A 26,746-nucleotide genomic window follows, 5' to 3' on the forward strand; every position below is an offset into this window, starting at 1 on the left:
TGTATTAACAGGACATGCACACTTTAACCAACCCATCATTTCAGCGACAGGGTCTGCCACACGACTGTGACTGAAATGACGGGTTGGTTTGGGCCCCCACCAAAAAAGAAGCAATCAATCTCCCCTTGCACAAACTGGCTCTACAGAGGCAAGATCTCCACCTCATCATCATCCTCCGATTCATCACCCCTTCACTGTGTACATCCCCCTCCTCACAGATTATTAATTCGTCCCCACTGGAATCCACCATCTCAGATCCCCGTATACTTTCTGGAGGCAATTGCTGCTGGTGAATGTCTCCAAGGAGTAATTGATTATAATTCATTTTAATGAACATCATCTTCTCCACATTTTCTGGAAGTAGCCTCGTACGCCGATTGCTGACAAGGTGAGCGGCGGCACTAAACTCTCTTTCGGAGTACACACTGGAGGGAGGGCAACTTAGGTAGAATAAAGCCAGTTTGTGCAAGGGCCTCCAAATTGCCTCTTTTCCCTGCCTGTATACGTACGGACTGTCTGACGTGCCTACTTGGATGCGGTCACTCATATAATCCTCCAACATTCTTTTAATGGTGACAGAATCATATGCAGTGACAGTAGACGACATGTCAGTAATCGTTGGCAGGTCCTTCAGTCCGGACCAGATGTCAGCATCAGACTGCCCTGCATCACCACCAGCGGGTGGGCTCGGAATTCGTAGCCTTTTCCTCGCACCCCCAATTGCGGGAGAATGTGAAGGAGGAGATGTTGACAGGTCGCGTTCCGCTTGACTTGACAATTTTCTCACCAGCAGTTCTTTGAACCCCTGCAGACTTGTGTCTGCCGGAAAGAGAGATGCAACGTAGGTTTTAAATCTAGGATCGAGCACGGTGGCCAAAATGTAGTGCTCTGATTTCAACAGATTGACCACCCGTGAATCCTGGTTAAGAGATTGAAGGGCTCCATCCACAAGTCCCACATGCCTAGCGGAATCGCTCTGTTTTAGCTCCTCCTTCAATGCCTCCAGCTTCTTCTGCAAAAGCCTGATGAGGGGAATGACCTGACTCAGGCTGGCAGTGTCTGAACTGACTTCACGTGTGGCAAGTTCAAAGGGTTGCAGAACCTTGCACAACGTTGAAATAATTCTCCACTGCGCTTGAGTCAGGTGCATTCCCCCTCCTTTGCCTATATCGTGGGCAGATGTATAGGCTTGAATGGCCTTTTGCTGCTCCTCCATCCTCTGAAGCATATAGAGGGTTAAATTCCACCTCGTTACCACCTCTTGCTTCAGATGATGGCAGGGCAGGTTCAGTTTTTTTTGGTGGTGCTCCAGTCTTCTGTACGCGGTGCCTGCACGCCGAAAGTGGCCCGCAATTCTTCTGGCCACCGACAGCATCTCTTGCACGCCCCTGTCGTTTTTTAAATAATTCTGCACCACCAAATTCAAGGTATGTGCAAAACATGGGACGTGCTGGAATTTGCCCAGATTTAATGCACGCACAATATTGCTGGCGTTGTCCGATGCCACAAATCCACAGGAGAGTCCATTTGGGGTAAGCCATTCTGCGATGATCTTCCTCAGTTGCCGTAAGAGGTTTTCAGCTGTGTGCGTATTCTGGAAAGCGGTGATACAAAGCGTAGCCTGCCTAGGAACGAGCTGGCGTTTGAGAGATCCTGCTACTGGTGCCGCCGCTGCTGTTCTTGCGAAGGGAGGCAATACATCTACCCAGTGGGCTGTCACAGTCATGTAGTCCTGAGTCTGCCCTGCTCCACTTGTCCACATGTCCGTGGTTAAGTGGACATTGGGTACAACTGCATTTTTTAGGACACTGGTGAGTCTATTTCTGACGTCCGTGTACATTCTCGGTATTGCCTGCCTAGAGAATTGGAACCTAGATGGTATTTGGTAAAGGGGGCACACTGCCTCAAGAAATTGTCTAGTTCCCTGTGAACTAACGGCGGATACCGGACGCACATCTAACACCAACATAGTTGTCAAGGCCTCAGTTATTCGCTTTGCAGCAGGATGACTGCTGTGATATTTCATCTTCCTCGCAAAGGACTGTTGGACAGTCAATTGCTTACTGGAAGTAGTACAAGTGGTCTTCCGACTTCCCCTCTGGGATGACCATCGACTCCCAGCAGCAACAACAGCAGCACCAGCAGCAGTAGGCATTACACTCAAGGATGCATCAGAGGAATCCCAGGCAGGAGAGGACTCGTCAGACTTGCCAGTGACATGGCTTGCAGGACTATTGGCTTTCCTGGGTAAGGAGGAAATTGACACTGAGGGAGTTGGTGGGGTGGCTTGCGTGAGCTTGGTTACAAGAGGAAGGGATTTACTGGTCAGTGGACTGCTTCCGCTGTCGCCCAAAGTTTTTGAACTTGTCACTGACTTATTATGAATGCGCTGCAGGTGACGTATAAGGGAGGATGTTCCGAGGTGGTTAACGTCCTTACCCCTACTTATTACAGCTTGACAAAGGCAACACACGACTTGACAAATGTTGTCCGCATTTCTGTTGAAATACTTCCACACCGAAGAGCTGATTTTTTGGGTATTTTCACCAGGCATGTCAATGGCCATATTCCTCCCACGGACAACAGGTGTCTCCCCGGGTGCCTGACTTAAACAAACCACCTCACCATCAGAATCCTCCTTGTCAATTAACTCCCCAGCGCCAGCAACACCCATATCCTCCTCATCCTGGTGTACTTCAACACTGACATCTTCAATCTGACTATCAGGAACTGGACTGCGGGTGCTCCTTCCAGCACTTGCAGGGGGCGTGCAAATGGTGGAAGGCGCATGCTCTTCACGTCCAGTGTTGGGAAGGTCAGGCATCGCAACCGACACAATTGGACTCTCCTTGTGGATTTGGGATTTCGAAGAACGCACAGTTCTTTGCTGTGCTTTTGCCAGCTTGAGTCTTTTCATTTTTCTAGCGAGAGGCTGAGTGCTTCCATCCTCATGTGAAGCTGAACCACTAGCCATGAACATAGGCCAGGGCCTCAGCCGTTCCTTGCCACTCCGTGTGGTAAATGGCATATTGGCAAGTTTACGCTTCTCCTCCGACAATTTTATTTTAGGTTTTGAGTCCTTTTTTTACTGATATTTGGTGTTTTGGATTTTACATGCTCTGTACTATGACATTGGGCATCGGCCTTGGCAGACGACGTTGATGGCATTTCATCGTCTTGGCCATGACTAGTGGCAGCAGCTTCAGCACGAGGTGGAAGTCGATCTTGATCTTTCCCTATTTTTGGAACCTCAACATTTTTGTTCTCCATATTTTAATAGGCACAACTAAAAGGCACCTCAGGTAAACAATGGAGATGGATGGATACTAGTATACTTATGGATGACGAGCGACTGCCGACACAGAGGTAGCTACAGCCGTGGACTACCGTACTGCGTCTGCTGCTAATATAGGCTGGATGATAATGAGATAAAATTAAAATATATATATATCACACTAGTACTGCAGCCGGACAGGTATATATTATGTAATGACGGACCTGCTGGACACTGTCTGTCAGCACTGCAGACTCCTAAAGTAAGCTACTAGTATCAAGAAGATAGAAGAAAAAAAAACCACGGGTAGGTGGTATACAATTATGGATGGACGAGCGACTGCCGACACAGAGGTAGCTACAGCCGTGGACTACCGTACTGTGTCTGCTGCTAATATAGACTGGATGATAATGAGATAAAATTAAAATATATATATATATCACACTAGTACTGCAGCCGGACAGGTATATATTATGTAATGACGGACCTGCTGGACACTGTCTGCAGAATGCGTTTATAAAAACACCACACGACGAGTGTTTAACTTTTTCAGGCAGACAATCACAATATACTGGTGGTCAGCAGACAATCACAATATACTGGTGGTCAGTGGTCACTGGTCAGTCACACTGGCAGTGGCACTCTGGCAGCAAAAGTGTGCACTTAACTTAAAATATGTACTCCTGCTATAACTGCTCCCCAGTCTCCCACACAATTTAGCTGTGTGAGCAGTGAGCACTCAGCACAGTCAGATAATGATATACCGTATTACAAATGATGCAGCACACTGGGCTGAGCACAGATATGGTATGTGACTGTGTCACACTGTGTATCGTTTTTTTTCAGGCAGAAAACGGATTAATTAAACTGGTGGTGGTCACTGGTCACACTATCAGCAAGTAGTACTCCGTCCTAAGCAGACAATCACAATATACTGGTGGTCAGTGTGGTCACTGGTCACACTATCAGCAAGTAGTAGTACTCCAGTCCTAATATGCTCCCCAAAATTAGTAAATAGTGTCTCTAACTCTCTACTCTCTTCTCTATAAACGGAGAGGACGCCAGCCACGTCCTCTCCCTATCAATCTCAATGCACGTGTGAAAATGGCGGCGACGCGCGGCTCCTTATATAAAATCAGAGTCTTGCGATAGAATCCGAGCCTCGCGAGAATCCGACAGCGGGATGATGACGTTCGGGCGCGCTCGGGTTAACCGAGCAAGGCGGGAGGATCCGAGCCTGTTCGGACCCGTGTAAAAAAAGCTGAAGTTCGGGGGGGTTCGGTTTCCGAGGAACCGAACCCGCTCATCACTAGTAATAATACAGAGATAGTGTTCACTCTAAAAATATTGTTAGGCAGGGCCCTGGACTGCAGTGGCATATGTGTGCGCACACGGCAAAGCCACGCATGCATCTGAAAAGGGTTTGTGGCCATGTAAAATAGGGTTCGTGGCCGTAAAACATAATTTAAGTGGGCGGTGCGGCCCACAGACGTTACTGCAGGGGGCATGGGCGGCCGGTGGCTTCACTGTTGGAGACGTGCCCAGCACCTATGATGTGCTGGGCTTTCCCCAAGCTCTCCTAGCATGAATGGATGTCATCCGCACATGCAAGACATCTTTACACGCTGAGAGGGCAGGAAGCGGACAGCAGTTTTAGCAGGGTGCCGCAGAAAGGGCAGGGAGGATTTTGCCCTTAAAAAATAGGGCAAGGTGCGACGCCCTGCTAAAACAGCCTAGCTTGAACACTAAGGGACATGACTGAGGAGGTGAGGGGATCTCGGAGTGTTACAGTAACATCATTTATATCTCTAATAATAATACATGGATTTGACTGGGGAGTTTAGGGGATCTGGGAGCATCATAGTGATATCACTTATATCTATAATTATAATAATAATTCAGGGACATGACTGGGGGGGTGAGGGGGTCTGGAAGCAGCATAGTGACATCAATTCTATCTATAATTCTAATAATAATTCAGGTACATGACTGGGGAGGTGAGGGGATCTGGGAACATCACAGTGACATCACTTATATCTAGTAATAATACAGGGACATGACTGGGGAGGTGAGGGGATCTGGGAATGTGACAGTGACATCAGTTATAGCTATAGTAATAAAACTGGGACATGACTGGGAAGATAAAGGCATCTGGGAATGTCACAGTGACATCACTTAAATCTATAGTGATAACACAGAGACATAAATAGGGAGATGAGGTGATCCAGAAGCATCAATAATATCTGTAGTAATAATACAGGGACATGATTGGGGAGGTGAGGGGATGTGGGAATGTCACAGTGACATCACTTATATCTAGTAATAATACAGGGACATGATTGGGAAGGTGAGGGCATCTGGGAATGTCACAGTGACATCACTTACATCTATAGGAATAATACATGGACATGACTGGGGAGGTGAGGGGATGTGGGAGCGTCACATTTACATCACTTATAACTATAGTTATAATACATGGACATGACTGGGGAGGTGGGGGGATCTGGGAACTTCACAGTGACATCACTTATATCTATAGTAATAATACAGGGACATGATTGGGGAGGTGAGGGAATAGGAGAACATCACAGTGATGTCACTTATATCTATAGTAATTATACAGGGACATGACTTGGGAGGTGAGAGGAGCTGGGAGTGTCACCGTGACCTCACTTATATCTATAGTATTAATAAATGGACATGACGGGAGGTGAGTGGATCTAGAAGCGTCACAGTGACATTACATATCTCTAGTAATAATACAGGGACATGACCGGGGAGGTGAGGGGATCTGAGAGCATCACAGGGACATCACTTATATCTCTACTAATAATACAGGGACGTGACTGCAGAGGTGAAGGGATCTGGGAGCGTCACAGTGACATCACTAATATCTTTAATAATAATAATAATTATAATAATAATACAGGGACATGACGGGGGTGAGGGGGTCTGGGAGTGTTTCAGTTACATCACATATCTATAGTAATAATACAGGGACATGACTGGGGAAGTGAGGGGATCTGGTAGTGTTACAGTGACATCACTAATATCTATAGTAATAATACAGGGACAGAGGACTGGGGAGGTGAGGGGATTGGGTGTCACAGTGACGTCACTTATATCTATAGTAATAATACAGGGACATGACTGGGTAAGTGAGGGGATATGGTAGTGTCACAGTGACATCGCTTATATCTATAATAATTCAGGGACATGACAGGGGAGGTGAGGGGATCTAGGAGCATCACTGTGACATCACTTATATCTATAGTAATAATACAGGGACATGACTGGGGAGGTGAGGGGTTCTGGGAGTGTCACAGTGACATCACTTATATCTATAGTAATAATGCAGGGACATGACTGTGGGGGTAGAGGTGGATCTGGGAGCGTCCGATTGACATCACTGATATCTATAGTAATAATAAAGGGATATGACTGGGGAGACGAGGAGATCTGGGAGCATCACTGTGACACCACTTATATCTATAGTAATAATACAGGGACATGACTGAGGAGGTGAGGGGATCTGGGAGCGTCAGTGACACCACTTATATCTATAATAATAATACAGGGACATGACTGGGGAGGTGAGGGGATCTGGGAGTGTTACAGTGACATCACTTATATCTATAGTAATAATACAGGCACATGACTGGGGAGGTGAGGTAATCTGGGAATGACACAGTGACATCACTTGTATCTATAGTAATAATACAGGGACATGACTGGGGAGGTGAGGGGATCTGGAAGTATTTACAGTGTTATTTATACAGTAACACCAGGGGATGTGTCTGGGTGATGACTGGAGAGGTGACTGCTGGTAATGGGACATTATACAGTAACACCAGGGGACGTGTCTGGGTGATGACTGGAGAGGTGACTGCTGGGAATGGGACATTATACAGTAACACCAGGGGATGTGTCTGGGTGATGACTGGAGAGGTGACTGCTGGTAATGGGACATTATACAGTAACACCAGGGGACGTGTCTGGGTGATGACTGGAGAGGTGACTGCTGGGAATGGGACATTATACAGTAACGCCGGGGGATGTGTCTGGGTGATGACTGGAGAGGTGACTGCTGGGAATGGGACATTATACAGTAACTCCAGGGGATGTGTCTGGGTGATGACTGTATCACTGTGTGTGTGTCAGGTTCCTATAAGGTGTCAGGATGTCACTGTCTATGTCTCCATGCAGGAGGGGGAGTATATAGAGGAACACAGGGGTCTGTACAAGGACGTGATGATGGAGAATCACCGGCCCCTCACATCACTGGGTAAGAGGAGACTGTCATGTATTGTACAGGGGATAGCAGGTATGGGGGCCCCCTATATACACACATCACCTGATAATCACATATATACACTGTACTCAGTCACTGTGTGTCTCCTACAGATGGGCCCAGTAACAGAGATACCCCAGAGAGATGTCCCCGTCCTCTGTATTCCCAGGATTGTACAGAGGAGAATCACAGGATCCCACAGGAGGATCAGGTAGGTGGGATTTAGGGTCTCACCAATATACCAAAGTGACTGTCACTATATGATCTGTAGAGGAGCTGTGTGTCTTATACACTGATATTATACTGTTTCACATCAGTTAAATCTGACTGTATACAAATGTCATTATAGTGTTTTTTTGTTTGTGTTTTAGGTAGAACGTCTGTCTGATATTAAAACAGAAGATATAGAGGGAGAAGAAGAGACGTATGTGACTGATATGAAGGCAGAAGATATAGAGGGAGAAGAAGAGACGTATGTGACTGATATAAAGGCAGAAGATACAGAGGGAGAAGAAGAGACGTATGTGACTGATATGAAGGCAGAAGATATAGAGGGAGAAGAAGAGACGTATGTGACTGATATGAAGGCAGAAGATATAGAGGGAGAAGAAGAGACGTATGTGACTAATATAAAGGCAGAAGATACAGAGGGAGAAGAAGAGACGTATGTGACTGATATAAAGGCAGAAGATATAGAGGGAGAAGAAGAGACGTATGTGACTGATATAAAGGCAGAAGATATAGATGGAGAAGAAGAGACGTATGTGACTGATATGAAGGCAGAATATATAGAGGGAGAAGAAGAGACGTATGTGACTGATATAAAGGCAGAAGATATAGAGGGAGAAGAAGAGACGTATGTGACTGATATAAAGGCAGAAGATATAGAGGGAGAAGAAGAGACGTATGTGACTGATATGAAGACAGAAGATATAGAGGGAGAAGAAGAGACATATGTGACTGATATAAAGGTAGAAGATATAGAAGAAGAAGAGACATATGTGACTGATATAAAGGCAGAAGATACAGAGGGAGAAGAAGAGACGTATGTGACTGATATAAAGGCAGAAGATACAGAGGGAGAAGAAGAGACGTATTTGAGGGGTGATCAGAAGTGTAAGGAGGAGGAGATCTCTACAGATATCAGCACAGGTGAGTAATAAAAACTTTTCTCTGACGTCCTAGTGGTTGCTGGGAACTCCGTAAGGACCATGGGGAATAGCGGCTCCGCAGGAGACTGGGCACAACTAAAGAAAGCTTTAGGACTACCTGGTGTGCACTGGCTCCTCCCCCTATGACCCTCCTCCAAGCCTCAGTTAGATTTTTGTGCCCGGCCGAGATGGGTGCAATCTAGGGGGCTCTCCTGAGCTTCTTAGAAAAAAGTTAGTTTTAGGTTTTTTATATTCAGTGAGACCTGCTGGCAACAGACTCACTGCATCGAGGGACTAAGGGGAGAAGAAGCGAACCTGCCTGCTTACAGCCCGCTTGGGCTTCTTAGGCTACTGGACACCATTAGCTCCAGAGGGATCGAACACAGGCCCAGCCTCGGAGTCCGGTCCCAGAGCCGCGCCGCCGGCCCCCTTACAGAGCCAGAAGCAAGAAGAGGTCCAGAAAATCGGCGGCAGAAGACATCAGTCTTCATCAAGGTAGCGCACAGCACTGCAGCTGTGCGCCATTGCTCCTCATGCACACCTCACACTGCGGTCACTGATGGGTGCAGGGCGCTGGGGGGGGGGCGCCCTGAGCAGCAATATTAACACCTTGGCTGGCAAAAATACATCACATATAACCCCCAGGGCTATATGGATGTACATTAACCCCTGCCAGAATCCATAAAAATGCGGGAGAAAAGTCAGCGAAAAAGGGGCGGAGCTATCTCCCTCAGCACACTGGCGCCATTTTTCCCTCACATCTCCGTTGGAGGGAAGCTCCCTGGCTCTCCCCTGCAGTAACTACACTACAGAAAGGGTTAAAAAAGAGAGGGGGGGGCACAAATTAGGCGCAGTATACAATATATGCAGCTATAAGGGAAAACACTTTTTTATAGGTGCTATCCCTGTGATATATAGCGCCCTGGTGTGTGCTGGCATACTCTCCCTCTGTCTCCCCAAAGGGCTTTGTGGGGTCCTGTCCTCTATCAGAGCATTCCCTGTGTGTGTGCTGTGTGTCGGTACGGCTGTGTCGACATGTATGTGGAGGATAATGAGGTGGAGGCGGAGCAAATGCCTGTAAATATGACCCCTGCGGGGTCGACACCGGTGTGGTTGAATTTATGGAAGGATTACGTGAAAGTGTCAACTCCTTACATAAAAGGTCGACGACACAGAACAGCCGGCTACTCAGCTTGTGCCTGTTCCAGCGTCTCAAATGTCATGGGGGGCTCTAAAAACGCCCGCTACCTCAGATAGCAGACACAGATGTCGACACGGATGCCGACTCCAGTGTCGACGACGATGAGACTAGGGTACCCTCCAAATAGGACCACCCGTTACATGATTGAGGCAATGAAAAATGTTTTACACATTTATGATTATACCCCAGATACCACATAAAAAGGGTATTATGTTTGGTGAGAGAAAACTATTAGTAGTTTTTCCTTCATCTGAGAAATTAAAGCGTACCCTTTCCTGCCAGAGGATAGGTCACGCAGTGAAACACCCCATAGGGTAGATACAGCGTTTACACGCTTATCAGAAAAGGTGGCACTACCGTCTCCGGATACAGCCGTCCTGAAGGAACTTGCTGATAGAAAGCAGGAGGTTACCATATAAGATATCACACTAGGGCATTATATTGCGACTAGCCGTTGCTTCGGCATGGATGTGCAGTGCTCCCGCTGCATGGTCAGATTCCCTGTCGGAAAATAACTATGGATAGGGACAATATTTTGCTGACAATAGAGCATATAAAAGATGTGGTCTTATACATGCGTGATGCACAGAGGGATAATTGCCGACTGGCATCAAAAATAAGCGCTAGGTCCATTGCCGCCAGACAGGGGTTATGGACTCGGCAATGGTCAGGCGATGCCGACTCGAATCGGCACATGGAAGTTTGCCCTATAAGGGGGTGGAACTGTTTGGGGATGGTCTGTCAGACCTCGTTTCCACAGCTACTGCTGGGAAATCGACTTTTTTGCCACAGGCTACCCCACAACAAAAGAAAGCACCGTATAATCAAGTACAGTCCTTTCGGCCCCAGAAAAGCAAGAGGGCTAGAGGCTCATCCTTTCTGCCGAGAGGCAAAGGTAGAGGAAAAAGCAACAGCTAGTTCCCAAGAGCAGAAGTCCTCCCCTGCGTCCGGTAAGCCCACAGCATGACGCTGGGGCTGCTTAGGCGGACCCGGGTACGGTGGGGGCACATCTCAGAAATTTCAGCGCCCAGTGGGCTCTCTCACATGGATCCCTGGGTCCTTCAGGTAGTTTCTCAGGGGTACAGGCTGGAGTTCGAGATGTTCGCCCCCCCGCCGTTTCATAAAATCTGCCTTACCGGCACCTCCCTCTGCCAGGGAGGCGGTGTTGGTGACTATTTCAACACTATAATCACAACAAGTGATTGTCAAGGTGCCCCTCCTTCAGCAAGGAAGGGGTTACTATACCACAATGGTCGTGGTACCGAAACAGAACGGTTCGGTGAGACCCATCTTAAAATTAAAATGCTTGAATTTTTTTATTTTTTTTAAATCTGTTTATTGGTAAAGAGAAACATACAAGTGTAACACACACATTGCACACAATAGCTGTATAGCGACAATATCAAATCTCAGGTTGTATAGGAATGTACAACATTATTTCCACACAAGAGCAATCACGTACATTAGTAGAGGCAGTGATAATAACAGTAGGTTACGGATATTGCTAAATATATTGCAAGGATCTGTCATCTCTCGGTGCAATGCCGTTAACAGTGTGTATATGCCAGTCTAAGACAGTGTTCCTGAAAACAGTAAAGTTGGGGTTAGAAGGGTGGTGATCCCCTCGTAAGCATTTCGATATTGTACCATGTAGTATATTTAACCACTTTCCGCATGCTATCACGAATTGGTTGTGGCAAGGTTATCACGTAGGGTAGCCATATTGTAAAAAACTTGGAAGAGTTGGATTCCGCTCTAAGAGAGCATTCAATCCAGTCCATTTGGTATAGATGCGTCAGTCTAGGGAATAAAAGGGTTATGGGTATAGGGGTTCCGTGTATCCATTGGGATAGAATAGTCTTTTTCGAAGCTGCCGCTATCCTAGCTAATAACAGTTTATTGCCTGTAGGTAGTGAGCAACTATCAGAGTCATATTGGTTCCAGAAAGCCCAGAGTAAAGTTGGTTTGATAGGGATGTTTAGAGTCGTTGTAATATAATTACAGACGTCTTTCCAAAATAGCTGTATTATAGGACATGACCAAAGGCAGTGGATGATGTCAGCATCATGTGTGGAGCACTTGAAGCAATTGGAGTTATCAGAGATGCCCGTGAGGTATCTGAGACGGGGAGTATAATACGCCCTGTGCAATATTTTTAAATGCATTTCTGCATAGGAGGAGGATACTAAATATTTATTAAGTAACAAGTGCCAATATATTATGGTCTGTAGAGGGATGTCTGGTAGAGTGGTCGACCATTTAGCTAGGCCTGTGGTTTGACAATCTAGGTCAAGTTGGCGTCTGGTGTGTGCATAAATAAAGGATGTTGGATAGGAAGACTGGGGGTTTAAACGCAGTTGGGTGTCCAGGGGAAAGTTATAATCTGCTGGCCGTAAACGTGTTATCAATTGTGTTGCAAAGCTGCGTACTTGAAAATATGCGAATAGTGGTATATGTAAGTTCGGGAATTTAATCTTTATTTGTGACAAGGTAAGTACTTCGGTGCAGGTGACATTTAAGAATTGATATACTAAACGTAAGCCTTGGGAGTACCAAGTCTTGATAATAGCGTCTGTGTCTCCGCCTTGAAAGTCTGGGTTATGCAGGAGCGGTTGGAATAGAGAGCAGGTAGTTGTCAGCCCTTTGCGTTTTCGAAGATGTTGCCACGCTTTGTAAGGAGCGAGTAGCAGCGGGTTCGAGCGGATGGACGTCAGTGTGAAGGGGTCTGGAAAATGTAATATGGTAGACAAAGTACCATGGGATAGCATACTCTGTTCCAAAGATATATTAGTGTAGTCGGAGGAACCTCTCACCCAGTCAAGGGCATATCTGTAATTAGCGGCTAAAGAATAGTCTTCTGGGCATGGTATATTCACGCCACCCAGCGTTGTCTGTTGTTTCAATTTAAAAAGGGCTATACGTGGACGTTTGTTTGTCCATATGAAAGTATTAAGGGCCTTGTTAATTGTTTGTTTATCTCGTTTGGTCAGAAGATATGGGAGCATTTGGATCGGGTATAGTAGACGGGGGAAGGAGATCATTTTGTATAAGTGGCATCTACCTATATATGAGATTGGTAAGGTTTCCCAGCGTGTAAAATCTTCAATCATTTTGTTAATGGCACGGGAAAAGTTCAGTGGGTACAGTTCGGCTAGGGTTGGTGAGAAGCGTAAGCCCAGGTAGGTTATGAATCCAGACGCCCATTTAAAGGGAAATCTGGAGCCCAAGTTTCGTGCGGCCTTGGGTCCAAGAGCCAAAGCTTCTGTTTTATCGAAATTGATTAGGAAGCCCGAGATCAAGTGGAAATCATGTAGCGTAGCCAGTAATGAAGGGAACGCCTTTATGGGATCACTAAAATATAATAAAAGGTTATCCGCAAAGGCCGAAACCTTCACTGGTTGTGTGCCAATTTTTATTCCTTCCCATGCCACATTGTGCACGCAGGTGCGTATCAGTGGGTCTAGAGCTAGATAAAAAAGTAAGGGAGATAGGGGGCATCCCTGGCGCGTACCTCTATGTAAGGAAAAGGCTGGTGAGTTCAATCCATTAATGGTTAGGTGGGCTTGTGGATTAGAGTAGAGCATACTGAAGACTTTAGTGAACCCCTCTCCGAATTGTTGAGTGTGGAAAATTCTAAGTAGGTGTGCCCATGATACACGGTCAAACGCTTTGTCAGCATCACAACTGACCACAAGTGCCTTAGATGTTGTGGAGTCTTTGACACTATGTATTGCTGCTATCAGGGTTCGTACATTATGTACTGATGTTCTAGTTTTAACAAACCCCGTTTGGGCAGGATGTAAGATACGCATTAGTATCGGTTGGAGACGAGCGGCCAATAGTTTTAGATCTTGGTTAAGAAGAGATATGGGTCGGTAGGATTGGACATATGATGGGTCTTTACCCGGTTTAGGGAATACTACTATTCTAGCTTCTGTGAATCTCGGGGGTGGTGGGGACCCTTTCAGCAGTGAGTTAAACAATGTCAATAAGTATGGTGTTATGTTGGGAGCTAGCATTTTGTAATATACTGCTCCAAACCCATCCAGGCCTGGTGATTTTCCATTGTGAAGTGATTTAATCAAGAACAACAGCTCTGTGTCTGTTATAGGGCACGTTAGTGATTCTCGTTCTTCCTCTGTCAATGTAGGTAAGTTAGCTTCGTCCAAAAACTTCATACCCTCTGTGGGCCTATCTAAAGGTGCCGCATATAGGTTTGAATAGTATTGTAGGAAGGTGTTTGACATAATTTGTGTGTCCATAGTTGAGGAAGTCGGGTCTGTATGTAAGCTAGTTATACGGGAGGGGGCAGTAGATGATCTCACTAAGTTGGCCAATAATTTACCCGACTTATTACCCCCTCGGAAGAATTTATTCCTCTGTACGTCATAGGAGAAACTGGCTCTCTCTGTGCAAAGTGCATCATAGAGATGTTTCGCATCAATATAATTTTGTCTATTTTCTGGAGAATCATTTAATGTCAGTGTATTATACGCTGCGGTCAAAGCCTTGCTCAGGTCACTCAATTGGGTATTCAGATGTTTACGTTTTCTGGAAACGTATTCTAATATTTGTCCTCGGACAACTGGTTTGGAAGCTGACCAAAACAAATTAATGTCGTTCTCATGAACCTTATTATCCTCAGTGTAGTTAAGGAAGGCTCTGGTGAGAAATTGTTTAAAGTCCTCAGAAGTTTCTAGATAAGCGGGGAAGCGCCAATTATAGGACCTAGGTAAGGGAGTATCTAGGTAGATTGATAACCAAATCGGAGCATGATCCGAGAGTGAGATTGGTTCAATTTTAGTATCCACTACATGATGTAAAAGAGAATCAGTGATTAACCAATAGTCTAATCTGGAGGAGGAAAGGTGCGGGTGGGAGTAGAAGGTATATTCGCGAGCGTCTGGGTTACGAATTCTCCAGGGGTCGGACAGTCGTAGAGAAGTGGTGAGTAAGGTGAGTGAGGGTGGAGTGGTGATCGTATGAGTACCGGTTATAGCTGTTTTGTCAATACCAGCTGACTGTACACAATTAAAGTCCCCTCCCATGATAATTTCTCCCTCTGCCCAATCTTGCAAATTTTTGTAGATATCAGAAAAGAATGATGCGTTAGGGCCATTAGGGGCATATATGTTGGCTATCGTATAGAGCGTATTTAGTATTTTTATTTTCAAAAACAGGAATCTACCCTCTTGGTCGACCAAGCTATCTAAGATAGTGGCAGGGAGTGATCTATTGAGAATAGTTAGTACGCCTCTACGTTTGGATGTGAAGGAAGCTGTTCTATACTCTCCAACCCACGTATCCCGTAATACATTCGGATCTGACATCCGCCAATGAGTTTCCTGCAATAATACTATATCTGGTTTCAGTCGTTTCAGACAGGCCAGGACCTTTTTCCGTTTAATTGGAGTATTAAGCCCATCTATGTTCCAGGACACTAATCGAAATCGTGACTGCATTATTGTGGAAGGATCATGAGTCGACGGCATTCAGCCGATACCAACTCTAGGCCATCCACGGGGAATAATATACCATAACTGTCGATCCCAGTCCGTCCCAGCGAGCGGACCGATGTGGATCGTTGATGATAAGTAATAAGTGTAAAACATCAGATACATTCCTATCATTATACATAAACCATGTGTGTGCACAGTGTCAATATTATGAACTAAGTTAGAAAACCATTTTAACTTTTTGCGAACCCAAATGGGCGCCCTGTTAAACAATAGCAATCTCCAAATGGAGAGCAGTAAAACATGTGAGGAGGATATTCTCCAACCCGGTAACCAGGAGCACCATGTTCTAAAACAATATGACAAAAGATGAGAAAAGAGGGTGAGGGGAAAGGGAGGAAATAAACAGAACAATGTCAGAGACAATTGTACGGGGGAAAAGTTATACAGAGAGAAAATTAGTAGAACACAGCCAATATGGTACCGTCGCACCATAGCCTTCTCCAGGCTCCGGTCGCTACAGTAAGCCTTCTTCACAGTGTAGAAATACCTACTATTCAGCTTATCAAACAAAAAGGCGTTATTTGACTGAAACATAAATGAGTCAAGTAATGGTGGCGATCAACCCACTTGAGAAGGATATATTAAGTCAGTCAGCATCATCTGTACCCGATAGAAGAGCTGCATCCAAGGAGTTCACAAAATTTCTAGCCTCTTGCGCCGTTTCAAAAAAGTGGATTTTTCCACCATAGGTGATTCTCAGCTTGGCTGGATACAATAACGCAAACCTGTGGCCCATCTCGAAGAGGCGTTTCAAATAGGTGAGAATTCTCGTCGTCTTGCAGCAACCAGATATGAGAAGTCTTGGAATAATAGAATTCTGGAGTCTTGGTATCGGAGATCTGTGTGTCTTCTATAGGCCTCCAGCAACCGAACCTTATCGGTGTAGTTGAGAATTCTCATGATGACCGGCCTGGGTCTATCTCTGCCGGACTGACGATCAGGACCAATTCGATGGACACGTTCCACTAGGATGGAACCTGTGGCAGATACGCATCCTAGCTCTCTGGGTAGCCACTGGGAGACCAGAGCCATGAGTTCGGAGAATTTCACAGATTCTGGTAAGCCCACCAGACGTATATTATTTCTTCTATTCCGATTTTCCAAATCTTCTAATTTGTCTTGCAAAGATGCCATCAGCTTGTCGTGTTCCACCTGAGTTGTTCTAGCTGCTGATAGATCATCCTCTAAATCCGAGATTCTTTGCTCTGCCTCCGAGATACGTTGATCATGGGCTGTAAGTTGTGCGAGCGCTGAATCCAGAGAGGTTTTCAAAGGTGCCAGTTTTTGATCTAGCAGGGATGATAGTATGTTTGTGATTTCATTCGTGGTGAGGGATTTAGATGGATCCATAATTGGTGCGGGTTGTCCCCGGGGGCTAGAGCCTTGACTGTACGTCGGGGAGACAGGGGCACTACTAGCGGGATTTTCACGTTTTTTGCCTTTACCCGACTGGGCACCCCGTGGGTTACGTAATGATTTAGACATGAATTTGTCCATAGCAATTATAGACTCACTCTAATGTGCACTTCTAGCCTGCAATCTGCAGGGGGCGTCAGGCTTATGTTTCTTCTATGTGTTTCCACGTTACTCCTCTCCTTTTCTCCCTTTCCCTCTCCTTCCCTCTCCTTATTGAAGTTTGAAGGTATGAAAATGTATAATATCAGGGGGGGGGGGGGGTGTCAGGTTAAGGAGGTTTTATGCAGTTGCTGATGCTTCAGTATTTGTCTAGCCAGCATAAGATAGATAAAGTCTCAATATGAGTGTGGAGAATGTATGGCCCTCCGGTGGTTGAACTGCAGATAATAATTGAGGGTCCAGTCACCGCTGTCCAGTACACCCCTTTGCAAAATCACTGCCCTGCTACCTCCTTGCTCCGCTGGGGTCCCTCATATAAGTGCAGTGATGTGTAAATATACTTACAGGGCCCAGCAAGAGTGGAGCAGCAGAGATGTGGCAGCTGGGAGCCGTGGGCGTGCAGCTGGGGCCGTCTCCGGTCGTCCTGCGGCCTCTTCCCGCATTGTGATGGCCGGCGGCTCTGTGTAGTGAGGGTGTGTGGCGGGTGGTGAGAAAGGTCCCTCGGCCGCGGCTAGCGGCAGTGCGGGTGTCCGGCGGCCAGGAGCTATTCACGGCCGGATCTGTGAGTCTCCGGAGCCACCTCCGGTGTGAGGTGAAAATCGAGGCCCCGGCTTGTGTGCTTCTCCTAGGCCGCAATCCGCGGGAGTGGTAAAAACTACTCCCCGATTCTGCGGCTCGTTCAGGGGTGCTGCAGGGGAATAAGGGGGACAGGAGGGGCACTAAGTGTCAGTTTGAAGCCCTGGAGTGGGCTATTTGATGAGTTAGGAGCCCCGTTTTGCAGGAGCTCCTGTGATGCACCTCTGTCTCCTTCTGCAGCCAAGCCACGCCCCCAATGCTTGAATTTTTTATATCAGAAGATTCATGTTCAAGATGGAATTGCTCAGGGCGGTTATTACGAGCCTGGACGAGAGGGATTACAGGGTCTCCCTGGACATCAAGGATGCTTACCTGCATGTCCCCATTTACCCTCCTCACCAGGAGTACCTCAGATGTGTGGTACAGGACTGTCACTATCAGTTCCAGATGCTGCCGTTGGAGTTGCCCACGGCTCCGAAGGTCTTTACCAAGGTAATGATCGAAATGATGATACTCCTTCGCAAGAAGGAAGTTTTTATTATCCCGTATTTGGACGATCTCCTGATAAAGGCGAGGTCCAAAGAACAGTTGGTAATAGGGGTAGCACTCTCTCGGGAAGTGCTGCAGCAACACGGCTGGATTCTCAATTTTCCAAAGTCACAGCTAGTCCCGACGACACGTCTTCTGTTCCTGGGAATGATTCTGGACACAGACCAGAAAAGAGTGTTTCTTCCAGTGGAAAAAGCCGAGGAGTTGTCATCTCTAGTCAGAGACATCCTGAAACCAGGACAGGTGTCGGTACATCAATGCACACGAGTCCTGGGAAAAATTATAGCTTCGTACGAAGCATAATTCCATTCGGAAGGTTCCACGCAAGGACTTTCCAGTGGGACCTGTTGGACAAATGGTCCGGGTCCCATCTACAGATACAACAGCGGATAACCCTGTCAGCAAGAAACAGGGTGTCGCTGCTGTGGTGGCTGCAGAGGGCTCATCTACTAGAGGGCCGCAGATTCGGAATACAGGACGGGGTCCTGGTGACCACGGATGCCAGCCTTCGGGGCTGGGGTGCAGTCATACAGGGAAGAAATTTCTAAGGAAATTTCGCCTCACATTAATATCCGGGAGCTAAGAGCTTTTTACAATGCTCTAAGTCAAGCAAGGCCCCTGCTTCAGAACCAGCCGGTACTGATCCAATCAGACAACATCACGGCGGTCGCCCATGTAAACAAACAGGGCGGCACAAGAAGCAGGATGGTGATGGCAGAAGCCACAAGGATTCTCCGATGGGCGACTTACACCCGGGAGAATGGGGACTTCATCCAGAAGTTTTCCAAATGTGGAAAAACCGTTGGGTATGACCGCGGGTGGACATGATGGCGTCCCGTCTCAACAAAAAGTTGAAAAGATATTGCGCCAGGTCAAGGGACCCTCAGGCGATCGCTGGGGACGCTCTAGTGACACCGTGGGTGTACCAGTCGGTTTATGTGTTTCCTCCTCTGCCTCTCATTCCCAAGGTACTGAGAATCATATGAAAGCGAGGAGTGGAAACTATACTTGTGGTTCCGGATTGGCCACGAAGAGCTGGGTACCCGGAACTTTAAGAGATGCTTGCAGAGGACCCTTGGCCTCTGCCGCTCGGACAAGACCTGCTGCAGCAGGGATCCTGTCTGTTCCAAGACTTACCGCGGCTACGTTGGACGGCATGGCGGTTGAACACCGGATCCTAATGGGCATTCCGGAGGAAGTCATCCCTACCCTGCTCAAAGCCAGGAAGGATGTCACCGCAAAACGTTATCACCGCATTGGGCGAAAATATGTTGCGTGGTGTGAGGCCAAGAAGGCCCCGACGAGGGAATGTCAGCTGGGTCGATTCCTACAATTCCTGCAAGCAGGAGTGACGTTGGGCCTCAAATTGGGGTCCATCAAGGTCCAGATTTCGGCTCTGTCGATTTTCTTCCAGAAAGAACGGGCTTCACTGCCTGTAGTTCAGACTTTTGTCAAAGGAGTTCTGCATATTCAGCCTCCTTTTGTGCCCCAGTGGCACCTTGGGATCTCAATGTGGTTTTGGAATTCCTGAAATCACATTGGTTCGAACCACTTAAGACTGTGGATTTAAAATATCTCACGTGGAAAGTGGTCATGCTGTTGGCTCTGGCTTCGGCCAGGTGAGTTTCAGAATTGGCGGCTTTGTCTTGTAAAAGCCCTTATCTGATTTTCCATATGGATAGGGTAGAATTAAGGACTCGTCCTCAGTTTCTCCCGAAGGTGGTCTCAGTTTTGCACTTGAACCAACCTATTGTGGTGCCTGCGGCTACTAGGGACTTGGAGGATTCCAAGTTGCTGGACGTAGTCAGGGCCCTGAAAATTTATGTTTCAAGGACAGCTGGAGTCAGGAAAACTGACTCGCTGTTTATCCTGTATGCACCCAACAAGCTGGGTGCTCCTGCTTCTAAGCATACTATTGCTCACTGGATCTGTAGTACAATTCAGCTTGCACATTCTGCGGTGGGATTACCGCAGCTTAAATCTGTTAAAGCCCATCCCACGAGGAAGGTGGGCTCATCTTGGGTGGCTGCCCGAGGGGTCTCGGCTTTACAACTTTGCCGAGCTGTTACTTGGTCAGGGGCAAACACGTTTGCAAAATTCTACAAATTTGATACCCTGGCTGAGGAGGACCTGGAGTTCTCTCATTCGGTGCTGCAGAGTCATCCGCACTCTCCCGCCCGTTTGGGAGCTTTGGTATAATCCCCATGGTCCCTAAGGAGTTCCCAGCATCCACTAGGACGTCAGAGAAAATAAGAATTTACTTACCGATAATTCTATTTCTCGTAGTCCGTAGCGGATGCTGGGCGCCCATCCCAAGTGCGGATTGTCTGCAATACTTGTACATAGTTATTGTTAACTAATCGGGTTATTGTTGTTGTGAGCCATCTATCCAGAGGCTCCTCTGTTATCATGCTGTTAACTGGGTTTCATATCACAAGTTGTACGGTGTGATTGGTGTGGCTGGTATGTGTCTTACCCGGGATTCAAAATCCTTCCTTATTGTGTACGCTCGTCCGGGCACAGTATCCTAACTGAGGCTTGGAGGAGGGTCATAGGGGGAGGAGCCAGTGCACACCAGGTAGTCTAAAAGCTTTCTTTTAGTTGTGCCCAGTCTCCTGCGGAGCCGCTATTCCCCATGGTCCTTACGGAGTTTCCAGCATCCACTACGGACTACGAGAAATAGAATTATCGGTAAGTAAATTCTTATTATTACAGAAAAGAGTCACATATTCTCCTTTATCAGTCACTACAGCAATCTCTTATCCTACACCCTCCTTTGTCAGTACAGACTAATGTATTTTCCCAGTGGGGGAGTCAGGAGCCATCACCTCTATTATACTCCTGCTCTCCCCCTCACATCATGTCACTGTGTGTTACCAGCCCAGAGATCTGATCAGTCTCCTCCCCACACTCTCTGGTGTATCTCATATATCAGGAACCATCAGCCGCTATTACACTCCTGCTCTCCCCCTCACATCATGTCACTGTGTGTTACCAGCCCAGAGATCTGACCAGTGTCCTCCCCACACTCTCTGGTGTATCTCATACATCAGGAGCCATCAGCCCCTATTATATTCCTGCTCTTCCCCTCACATCATGTCACTGTGTTACCAGCCCAGAGATCTGACCAGTCTCCTCCCCACACTCTCTGGTGTATCTCATACATCAGGAGCCATCAGCACCTATTATACTCCTGCTCTCCTCCTCACATCATCTCACTGTGTTACCAGCCCAGAGATCTGACCAGTCTCCTCCCCACACTCTCTGGTGTATCTCATACATCAGAAGCCATCAGCCCCTATTATACTCCTGCGCTCCCCCTCACATCATCTCACTGTGTTACCAGCCCAGAGATCTGACCAGTCTCCTCCCCACACTCTCTGGTGTATCTCATACATCAGAAGCCATCAGCCCCTATTATACTCCTGCTCTCCCCCTCACATCATGTCACTGTGTGTTACCAGCCCAGAGATCTGACCAGTCTCTTCCCCACACTCTCTGGTGTATCTCATACATCAGGAGTCATCATCACCTATTATACTCCTGCTCTCCTCCTCATATCATGTCACTGTGTGTTACCAGCCCAGAGATCTGACCAGTCTCCTCCCCACACTCTCTGGTGTATCTCATACATCAGGAGCCATCAGCCCCTATTATACTCCTGTCTCCCCTCACATCATGTCACTGTGTGTTACCAGCCCTGAGATCTGACCAGTCTCCTCCCCACACTCTCTGGTGTATCTCATACATCAGGAGCCATCAGCCCCTATTATACTCCTGCGCTCCCCCTCACATCATGTCACTGTGTGTTACCAGCCCAGAGATCTGATCAGTCTCCTCCCCACACTCTCCAGTGTATCTCATACATCAGAAGCCATCAGTCCCTATTATACTCCTGCTCTCCTCCTCACATCATCTCACTGTGTTACCAGCCCAGAGATCTGACCAGTCTCCTCCCCACACTCTCTGGTGTATCTCATACATCAGAAGCCATCAGCCCCTATTATACTCCTGCGCTCCCCCTCACATCATGTCACTGTGTGTTACCAGCCCAGATATCTGACCACTCTCCTCCCCACACTCTCTGGTGTATCTCATACATCAGGAGACATCAGCCCCTATTATACTCCTGCTCTCCCCCTCACATCATGTCACTGTGTGTTACCAGCCCAGAGATCTGACAAGTCTCCTCCCCACACTCTCCAGTGTATCTCATACATCAGGAGCCATAAGTCCCTATTATACTCCTGCTCTCCCCCTCACATCATCTCACTGTGTTACCAGCCCAGAGATCTGACCAGTCTCCTCCCCACACTCTCTGGTGTATCTCGTACATCAGGAGCCATCAGCCCCTATTATACTCCTGCTCTCCCCTCACATCATGTCACTGTGTGTTACCAGCCCAGAGATCTGACCAGTCTCCTCCCCACACTCTCTGGTGTATCTCATACATCAGCAGCCATCAGCCCCTATTATACTTCTGCTCTCCTCCTCACATCATGTCACTGTGTTACCAGCCCAGAGATCTGACCAGTCTCCTCCCCACACTCTCTGGTGTATCTCATACATCAGGAGCCATCAGCCCCTATTATACTCCTGCTCTACCCCTCACATCATCTCACTGTGTTACCAGCCCAGATATCGGACCAGTCTCCTCCCCACACTCTCTGGTGTATCTCATACATCAGGAGCCATCAGCCCCTATTATACTCATGCTCTCCCCCTCACATCATGTCACTGTGTGTTACCAGCCCAGAGATCTGACTAGTCTCCTCCCCACACTCCCTGGTGTATCTCATACATCAGGAGACATCAGCCCCTATTATACTCCTGCTCTCCTCCTCACATCATGTCACTGTGTGTTACCATCCCAGAGATCTGACCACTCTCCTCCCCACACTCTACAGTGTATCTCATACATCAGGAGCCATCATCCCCTATTATACTCCTGCTCTCCCCCTCACATCATATCACTGTGTGGTACCAGCCCAGAGATCTGACCAGTCTCCTCCTCACACTCTGGTGTATCTCATATATCAGGAGCCATCAGCCCCTATTATACTCCTGCTCTCCCCCTCACATCATATCACTGTGTGGTACCAGCCCAGAGATCTGACCAGTCTCCTCCTCACACTCTCTGGTGTATTTCATATATCAGGAGCCATCAGCCCCTATTATACTCCTGCTCTCCCCTCACATCATGTCACTGTGTGTTACCAGCCCAGATATCTGACCACTCTCCTCCCCACACTCTCTGGTGTATCTCATACATCAGGAGACATCAGCCCCTATTATACTCCTGCTCTCCCCCTCACATCATGTCACTGTGTGTTACCAGCCCAGAGATCTGACAAGTCTCCTCCCCACACTCTCCAGTGTATCTCATACATCAGGAGCCATCAGCCCCTATTATACTCCTGCTCTCCCCCTCACATGATGTCACTGTGTTACCAGCCCAGAGATCTGACCAGTCTCCTCCTCACACTCCCTGGTGTATCTCATACATCAGGAGATCTCAGCCCCTATTATACTCCTGCTCTCCCCCTCACATCATATCACTGTGTGTTACCAGCCCAGAGATCTGACCAGTCTCCTCCCCGCACTCTCTTGTGTATCTCATACATCAGGAGACATCAGCCCCTATTATACTCCTGCTCTCCCCCTCACATCATATCACTGTGTGTTACCAGCCCAGAGATCTGACCAGTCTCCTCCCCACACTCTCCGGTGTATCTCATACATCAGGAGCCATCAGCAGCTATTATACTCCTGCTCTCCCCCTCACATCATATCACTGTGTGGTACCAGCCCAGAGATCTGACCAGTCTCCTCCTCACACTCTCTGGTGTATCTCATATATCAGGAGCCATCAGCCCCTATTATACTCCTGCTCTCCCCCTCACATCATGTCACTGTGTGTTACCAGCCCAGATATCTGACCACTCTCCTCCCCACACTCTCTGGTGTATCTCATACATCAGGAGACATCAGCCCTATTATACTCACTCCCGTTCTCCCCCTCACATCATGTCACTGTGTGTTACCAGCCCAGAGATCTGACCAGTCTCCTCCCCACACTCTCCAGTGTATCTCATACATCAGGAGCCATCAGTCCCTATTATACTCCTGCTCTCCCCCTCACATCATCTCACTGTGTTACCAGCCCAGAGATCTGACCAGTCTCCTCCCCACACTCTCTGGTGTATCTCATACATCAGGAGCCATCAGCCCCTATTATATTCCTGCTCTCCCCCTCACATCATGTCACTGTGTGTTACCAGCCCAGAGATCTGACCAGTCTCCTCCCCACACTCTCTGGTGTATCTCATACATCAGGAGACATCAGCCCCTATTATACTCCTGCTCTCCCCCTCTCATCATGTCACTGTGTGTTACCAGCCCAGAGATCTGACCAGTCTACTCCCCACACTCTCTGGTGTATCTCATACATCAGGAACCATCAGCCCCTATTACACTCCTGTTCTCCCCCTCACATCATGTCACTGTGTGTTACCAGCCCAGAGATCTGACCAGTCTCCTCCCCACACTCCCTGGTGTATCTCATACATCAGGAGCCATCAGCCCCTATTATACTTCTGCTCTCCGCCTCACATCATCTCACTGTGTTACCAGCCCAGAGATCTGACCAGTCTCCTCCCCACACTCTCTGGTGTATCTCATACATCAGGAGCCATCAGCCCCTATTATACTCCTGCTCTCCCCCTCACATCATGTCACTGTGTGTTACCAGCCCAGAGTTCTGACCAGTCTCCTCCCCACACTCTCTGGTGTATCTCATACATCAGGAGACATCAGCCCCTATTATACTCCTGCTCTCCCCCTCACATCATGTCACTGTGTGTTACCAGCCCAGATATCTGACCAGTCTCCTCCCCATACTCTCTGGTGTATCTCATACATCAGGAACCATCAGCCCCTATTATACTCCTGCTCCCCCCCTCACATCATGTCTCTGTGTGTTACCAGCCCAGAGATCTGACTAGTCTCCTCCCCACACTCCCTGGTGTATCTCATACATCAGGAGACATCAGCCCCTATTATACTCCTGCTCTCCTCCTCACATCATGTCACTGTGTGTTACCAGCCCAGAGATCTGACCAGTCTCCTCCCCACACTCTCCAGTGTATCTCATACATCAGGAGCCATCAGTCCCTATTATACTCCTGCTCTCCTCCTCACATCATCTCACTGTGTTACCAGCCCAGAGATCTGACCAGTCTCCTCCCCACACTCTCTGGTGTATCTCATACATCAGGTGCCATCAGCCAGTTATTATACTCCTGCTCTCCCCCTCACATCATGTCACTGTGTGTTACCAGCCCAGAGATCTGACCAGTCTCCTCCCCACACTCTCCAGTGTATCTCATACATCAGGAGCCATCAGCCCCTATTATACTCCTCCTCTCCCCCTCACATCATATCACTGTGTGGTACCAGCCCAGAGATCTGACCAGTCTCCTCCTCACACTCTCTGGTGTATCTCATATATCAGGAGCCATCAGCCCTTATTATACTCCTGCTCTCCCCCTCACATCATGTCACTGTGTTTCCATCCCAGATATCTGACCACTCTCCTCCCCACACTCTCTGGTGTATCTCATACATCAGGAGCCATCAGCCCCTATTATACTCCTGCTCTCCCCCTCACATCATGTCACTGTGTGTTACCAGCCCAGAGTTCTGACCAGTCTCCTCCCCACACTCTCTGGTGTATCTCATACATCAGGAGACATCAGACCCTATTATACTCCTGCTCTCCCCCTCACATCATGTCACTGTGTGTTACCAGCCCAGATATCTGACCAGTCTCCTCCCCATACTCTCTGGTGTATCTCATACATCAGGAGCCATCAGCCCCTATTATACTCCTGCTCTCCCCCTCACATCATGTCACTGTGTGTTACCAGCCCAGAGTTCTGACCAGTCTCCTCCCCACACTCTCTGGTGTATCTCATACATCAGGAGACATCAGCCCCTATTATACTCCTGCTCTCCCCCTCACATCATGTCACTGTGTGTTACCAGCCCAGATATCTGACCAGTCTCCTCCCCATACTCTCTGGTGTATCTCATACATCAGGAACCATCAGCCCCTATTATACTCCTGCTCTCCCCCTCACATCATGTCTCTGTGTGTTACCAGCCCAGATATCTGACTAGTCTCCTCCCCACACTCCCTGGTGTATCTAATACATCAGGAGACATCAGCCCCTATTATACTCCTGCTCTCCCCCTCACATCATGTCACTGTGTGTTACCAGCCCAGAGATCTGACCAGTCTCCTCCCCACACTCTCCAGTGTATCTCATATATCAGGAGCCATCAGTCCCTATTATACTCCTGCTCTCCCCCTCACATCATCTCACTGTGTTACCAGCCCAGAGATCTGACCAGTCTCCTCCCCACACTCTCTGGTGTATCTCATACATCAGGAGCCATCAGCCCCTATTATACTCCTGCTCTCCCCTTCACATCATGTCACTGTGTGTTACCAGCCCAGAGATCTGACCAGTCTCCTCCCCACACTCTCTGGTGTATCTCATATATCAGGAGCCATCAGCCCCTATTATACTCCTGCTCTCCCCCTCA

General features: G+C 47.8%; 1 protein-coding gene across 1 annotated transcript in view; it reads left to right on the plus strand.

Moving 5' to 3' along the window:
* The first annotated feature begins 5,028 nt into the window (after positions 1–5,028).
* Positions 5,029–26,746, plus strand: part of LOC134983569 (zinc finger protein ZFP2-like) — a 378,911-nt gene continuing 357,193 nt past the window's right edge. The window contains exons 1-2 of the mRNA XM_063949225.1: positions 5,029–5,040; positions 7,937–8,717. Of these exons, the coding sequence (XP_063805295.1) occupies positions 5,029–5,040; positions 7,937–8,717 (793 nt within the window). The remainder of the gene's footprint in view (positions 5,041–7,936; positions 8,718–26,746) is intronic.

Source organism: Pseudophryne corroboree (assembly GCF_028390025.1).
Source record: "Pseudophryne corroboree isolate aPseCor3 chromosome 3 unlocalized genomic scaffold, aPseCor3.hap2 SUPER_3_unloc_19, whole genome shotgun sequence".
Lineage (NCBI taxonomy): Eukaryota > Metazoa > Chordata > Amphibia > Anura > Myobatrachidae > Pseudophryne > Pseudophryne corroboree.